At 39.5% G+C, this 6,246-nt stretch overlaps 1 protein-coding gene across 1 annotated transcript; it reads right to left on the minus strand.

The window, feature by feature from the left end:
* Window positions 1–323: 323 nt before the first annotated feature.
* LOC111592797 lies at window positions 324–2,407 on the minus strand. The gene is made up of 2 exons (XM_023305203.2): window positions 1,981–2,407; window positions 324–1,876 (listed from the first exon to the last, which is right to left on the minus strand). The coding sequence occupies exons 1-2, from the start codon at window positions 2,356–2,358 to the stop codon at window positions 1,499–1,501; spliced, it is 756 nt and encodes a 251-aa protein (XP_023160971.2). The 5' UTR covers window positions 2,359–2,407; the 3' UTR covers window positions 324–1,498.
* Between the last annotated feature and the right edge of the window lie 3,839 nt (window positions 2,408–6,246).

The following is a 6,246-nucleotide window of genomic DNA, read 5'->3' on the forward strand; positions in this document are numbered from 1 at the left end:
ACGGAAATGAACAAGAGCGAGCGGGATTGAAATTTTGGAAAGGGGCAGAGTTGGTGCGAGACGAGTGTGAGAGGGACAGAGGACGAGCTGTGTCAGATTGAGTTGCCAGGCGGCGTATTGTTCTCGAAGCGTTCCAAGCTGGCGAAGCAGACAGAGCATGGAAAGGCAGGCAAAAGCAAAGCAGGCGCAAAGTTTCAAGTATGGTTTTTGCATAAAACTTCAATTTAAATTGACATTTGAGTGGAAAGTAATTGCATGATATGCAGGGAGAGCATAAAAAAGGCAGGCACCATCGACGGGCTGTTACTTATGGCTCTGTAAATAGGTGGGGTAGTCAGGGTTGGGCTTGTTTAATATATGAGCACAGCGTTTGCAGCTACTATTTTTAGGCATTTAATGTTATTTTCAAGCTGCCTCACTCCCACTCTCACTCGGGCACACTGTCTCCCTATCTCGTTCTCTCCAGTTTGTTTCGTCCGCATCCATTCATTCATCCATCCATCCATCTAAAGCATTGCGGAAGGCTCTACGTAGCTCATTATGCGCTCGTTTATATGCCGAATTTGTTGTTGTGGTTGCGCCACCTCCTCTTTGCGCTCTTCATGTTGTTGTAAAGTTTGTGCACATTATGAGGGTCTGAGTCTGGTTTTTATTTTCGAGTACAGCGTAACTGTATGCGGGCAGTCTCTTCCGCTCCCACTCTTTCAGTCTCTCTCCCTCTCTTTGTCTTACTTGCAAATTAAATGCCAATAAATTTGCATTTTTTTGTTGTTGCCTTGCAAAGATCTCAGCAAAAGTGTCATTTAGGAGGTGGGGAAGGGGACACACACACTCGTGCACTCCAATTGGATTTTGTTGGTAAGTTTTCCAATCAAATTGACCAACTTTCAATGTTGGCAATAAACGTTGTTAATTTGTTTTCCATTTCAAGCACATTCATTTATTTATTTATTCATTTCCTGTTGTACTTCGCCCCATTGTTGGGCAATTGTTTAGAATTTTTATTGAGATTAAAAATATATATAGGTTGCCTTTTTGTTTGTGTATTGTGTTTTCCAACTGGGGTCTAATCGAACGTCTTATCAGACAAGCAGAAAGCTCTGACGACTACAATTTCCGATTGCGAAAGATTAATTCATTCATTTCAACAGATGTTTGATAGACCTTGACTTATATACATATGTCGAAAAAACGATTCCTAGACGAGATATGAGTTTATTTACTGAAAAATCGTTTGATGATGACATTCTCTAGTCATTTTCTAAGGTTTTTAAAACAAATAACAAATATTAGACAAGGGTTATTTAGGGTTTATTTATGTAAACTTGAGCTTTTCTCCCTATTTTTATGCTCCCCTCTTTAATTTCCCTATACATCTATATGTAAACATGGTTTTCTATATAAATTAGAATATATTTTAAAGCATTTAGACTGTCTTTATCACCTGCTATTTTTATAGTCATATTCACCGATAGCTCTAAATCTGCAAACACCTTCGCTAACTATCCTCATCCACAAATTCGCTTTCGCCATATTTCTCCATATTCGTCTGTGGCGATTCGCTTTTTCGGTGCATCATCATCCGTTGCAGTTGGGCGACGTGGCAGGGCTCCAGCTGCTGCATGCAGCCGTAGTAGAGGACGTCAGAGATGAGTTTGCGAGCGAGCAGCTTCTGTCTAGGCGCCAGCTCGTCGAATTGAGTAAGCCAGGTATGAGCGAGGGCCTCAGATTCGGAGAGCGTGGACAAACGCTTCCGCTGCTGCCTGTTGGTCGGAGAGCGGAGAGGAGAGGCGGGAAGGTGCACAGTGGAACGCAATTGATGGTCTGCGGGTGAAGCAGGAAATTCATCCTTGACTGCAGAGCGACGTTTCTTACGCTACGGATGGGGAGAAAAAGAAAGAAGAGAGAGAGAGAGAGAGAGAGAAAGAGTATAGACAGCGCGCGTTAGAGACAGCTAGAGCAGAAAGAAAGCTTCATTACCAAAACTTCAGGCAAAACTTCGAGGTCTGGGCTATTAGCTTTTTGCAGGATTTGACAGGAGCTGCTCTCCTCTTGTCCCTCCAAAAAGCTCAGAAGCTCAAAGTACCAGAGCGTCGATTCAAATGGCTCCTCCTCGCTGGATTGATCGCGTTTGCGCAAATCACGACGAAAGTTTGTGCGAAACGAGTTGATCTTCTTAACCACGACAGCGCGATCAGCATCCGGCTCCACCTCGCGCAACTTCAACACCAGCTGCTCGTAGCCGGCAGATTTCAGAGCCCGGCTGCTGTATTCCGGACTCTTGACCTTCCACACAGCCGGCAGTGAACGATAAAGCTCTAAAAACTCCGTCCAGAACTGTCGATCGCGTGAGTTCATTTTTGGATATACATCCAACAACAACAGCAAAAGTTGTCCGCGGCTCGAACTCACGCGCAGCACTAAACACTCAAAAGCACAAGCTTGCATGCGCAAAATGGAAAATGTGGAGAGCAACAGCAGCATACCCAATGTCAGCGCAGAGAAAGACACGGAGAGAGAAAGCAACAAAAACAACAATATGAAATGATGCTCTGCAACGTTTGTTGCTTGTGCAAGCGTTTGCGGTGTGCGCTTTGCGCTGGCATTCGCGGTGCTTATACTTGCTTGTGCTAAACAGAAGAAAGAAGAATCGTATGCAAATACAAACATATATGAATGTGTGTGTGAGTATTGCGCCTAGGAAGTGATTTATGCAAAGAGCGCAAAAGAGTGTGAGAGAGCGTATAAGCGCAGCAGCTGTTGTTTTGGCAACTGCTGATCCATTTTCTTCGCCAGCCGCAATATACACATACACATGCTTGCTTGCGTACGTGTGTGTGCAAATGTTTGCACCGCACGAGCAAGCTGTCGATACTTTTCGTGTCTCAATCAGCTGTTTGAAATTGGAGCTAAAGAGTAATTTAATTTCGAGCTGGGTTGAAACTATGACCACCCTGAGGGTTAAAAGGTTAAATCTTAATTAAGTTGCTTCCGATTCCCGTTACAGTTTGACCCTTTGTAAAGTAATTTAAATAACTGTATTTACATGGCAAATGGCAAATATTGATGCCGCGAGGACATTTAAACATGACAGCAAACAAACAGAGCGCACAAGGACCAACGGTATGAAGACATTATGCACTTGTTTTCAATTATGCGCCAGGGAGAAAAAGAGAATTGAATTGAAGTGAAACTAAAGCCTTTTGCAAATAGTTGTTAAAATATGTCAATAACCTTCAGCCCCGCCCACAAGCCGAATGGCCACATCAGAGCAGAAACTTGGCCTGGACCAGACCTTTCGACAGGCCCAGCCCCACTCCGGCGCTTGCAGCAAGAATTGCTAACGGGACATTGGTTCGCCCTGGCTGCCAGTGGGCGGGGACAGCACGAGAAAGCGTACGAGGCTGAGGCAGAGGCAGAGGAAGAGGAAGAGCAAGGAAGAGGGAATCTTTGGGGTAACTGTATACACGACTAAGCGCAGAAAATGTTTAATTAAATTCCAGGACACATTTGGCATGTTACATTGCTTTGGTCTGTCGAACCGCACAGTCCGCACATTTTCCGTGGGTATTCGGACTCGCCACAGACTTCCGTCCTGTTTATCCTTGTCGCAGCAAACTAACTAACGCAAATTGTAATAAAAATACCAAAACGTAGCAAAAACCAAGCAAAGCAAATTATGTGCCCTCTCTCGACCCCTACTTGTATTCACTTTGGCTTAGCTATTGACATTCTGCTGCTGTTTCTCGAATATAATATTGGCTCTGACCAAGATCCTGTTACCGCAGAACTTGGCTCCATCAATACTTTCTCTTAAAGAACACTTCTTAAAGAGGTAAAGAAAAAGTTGGGAAAATGGAAGAAAAAGAAGAGAGATCTGAATGAAGTCTATCTATAAGTATCTTTGAGTTTGACTATAAGTAAGAATAGTGAAAACTATTAAGAGATATAATTATTTATTTATATTAGTTATAGCAACTTGATCTTAAGTATTTAGATAAACTGTGATATATGATGAAGTTTATATGAATATACGATTGTAGTCTAAGAACGTACCAAACTGAACTTCAGGTAGAATAGCTAGATAGAACACATATATATAAAATTAATTTCATATAAATATAATTCTTTGCATTTTTTATTTAATTTACTTAAATATTTATAATGCAAAATTTTTAAACATTTTAAAATGTAATTTTAGGATTTAGAAATTGATTTTTAAAGTTTAAAATTTCAACCTAAAATGCGAATATTTATTTAAAAACTTGGAAACATTCTAATAGACTAATGTTTTAAAAGCATCATATCATATGAGATAGATATATAATATTAAAGTGGTTTTCCTCTGTTCTAATTTGATTCATAAAAAATACGAATATGTTTAATCTAACATATTCCTAATATAATACTATTATCTATTTAAAATCTTTTTTTAAGCCTTCACAAATTATAATATTATTAATTAAAAATAGTTATTTACAATAAACGCTTATTTACGAATTTTTAGTATATTTTATCTAAAGCCAAAGAACACCCACTCTAACAGTTTAAAGATTTTCCTCAATAAAAAGGGAAGTAAGGGAAAATCTCGTATTGCCTGCAGCACCGGTCTGAAGTATCTAATCAAATAAGCCGGCAAATTGCGCTCGGCTCGACGTTGCTAACTCAGGTCAACAATAAAATGTTATGACCATACGAAAATTTCAGTATTTTTCTTCCAAGTTTTCTTTTTTTATGTAGCTCCATTTGTAAATCTGAAAGACGGCATCTGTATAATGTGATGGCCTTTTAGAGGCCGAGTCGGGCATTTAGGCAACGCTTTTTTATGGGCTATATGCTTGAGTCGCCTCGACTCCGCTCCAGACGGTGTCTGTTAATGATTGATAAACCGCACGGGACCAATCAACACCCAAAGACCAATGCTATGGTTCGGCGTCTTAGAAAAGACGTGGGAGAGGGACCTCGGTGCGGGGCTTTGAGATGTGCATCAAAAATTGGCCACATTGTCGTGAGCAGCTGTGGAGGGACTGTAGTTGGCTTAAGTACGGGCTAGTTGCTATACCAGTTTCTTTATTACAAAAAGGAGCTTGGGTCAAAACCGCAACAACAACAACAACAACAACAACAATGGCAGCAGCGAAATCGCAGTCAGCAGCGACGTCGTAAAAGAAAACAATATTGTAAATAAAGTTTAGACCTGAAGCCCAAACTGGTTTGCAAGTTAACCAAAACAACAAAAACAACGAAAACAACCAAACAGCCCAACCAACAACCGACCAAACAACCAAACGTCTGACCGACCAACCCAACATCGTGACTGCTTCGCGTTGTTATTGTTGTTGTTGTTGACGTCTTGGTCTTTGATGACTTTTTAACCAAAGTTGTTGCCTGTTGCCTGCTGCCTCTTGTTGTTGTCGATTTTTATTTTTTTTTTTTATTAATTTTATTTTTTATTTTTGTATTTGAATACCCTGTAGCTAATCAAAATCTGAAACAACAGCATATTGTGACTTAGAATAACAACCTCAAGCAACTCAGAGACTACAATAAACAAAGCTAGAATATGTGCTATGTGTACTGGGCATCTATAGATAACGAATGTGTAAAATCATGATGTTCATCTATAAGCTAAGGTGTGAGGGCAACTTAAGAAACTCAAGAACTACAAAACCAACAATCAGCAAATCAAATACACATATATGAAATCAAATTGCAGCAATAAATTACATTAAGTAACTCTTTCAAATAAGAAAACAAGCCAATCCTAACTCAAAGAACTCAGCAACTATAAGAGCTAGGCATACAAAATTTGATATATGAACTCTGTTAATATTTTAATAAAGTATTTTCCTAATTGCAAGCGCAAACTGCAACTGCAAGCATATCCTAACTCAAGGAACTCAAGAGTTTGCTGACCAACATAGAGTAAATTTTGTATGCACACTCTTAATATAGTTTTAATTATAATTTTGCTAAACAGATCCATCAATTTCAATAGAAACTTTCTCCTAACTCAAGTAACTCATCAACTGTAAAAGTTACATTCACTAAATTTGATATGTGAGCTCTATATGACATGTAATTAATCTTTCTTTAACATTCTTCTCTGACATTGTACAGAAAACAAATCCCAACTCTAGAAACTCAAAAACTGCTAACGCTACAGCCACTAAATTTGATATGTGCACTCTAAATATGATTTGATTCATAATTGAAGATATTTCCCATAACAAAATAGAGTCGAAG

This window comes from Drosophila hydei, unplaced genomic scaffold (assembly GCF_003285905.1).
Source record: "Drosophila hydei strain 15085-1641.00,03,60 unplaced genomic scaffold, DhydRS2 tig00000001-arrow-pilon, whole genome shotgun sequence".
Lineage (NCBI taxonomy): Eukaryota > Metazoa > Arthropoda > Insecta > Diptera > Drosophilidae > Drosophila > Drosophila hydei.

Coding starts and splice junctions, on each gene's coding strand:
- LOC111592797 (XM_023305203.2), bottom strand. CDS start 2,358: ATGAACTCACGCGATCGACAGTTCTGGACGGAGTTTTTAGAGCTTTAT. Junction 1,877..1,980: donor AAGTTTTGCCTGAAGTTTTG/GTAATGAAGCTT, acceptor CCCCATCCGTAG/CGTAAGAAACGTCGCTCTGC.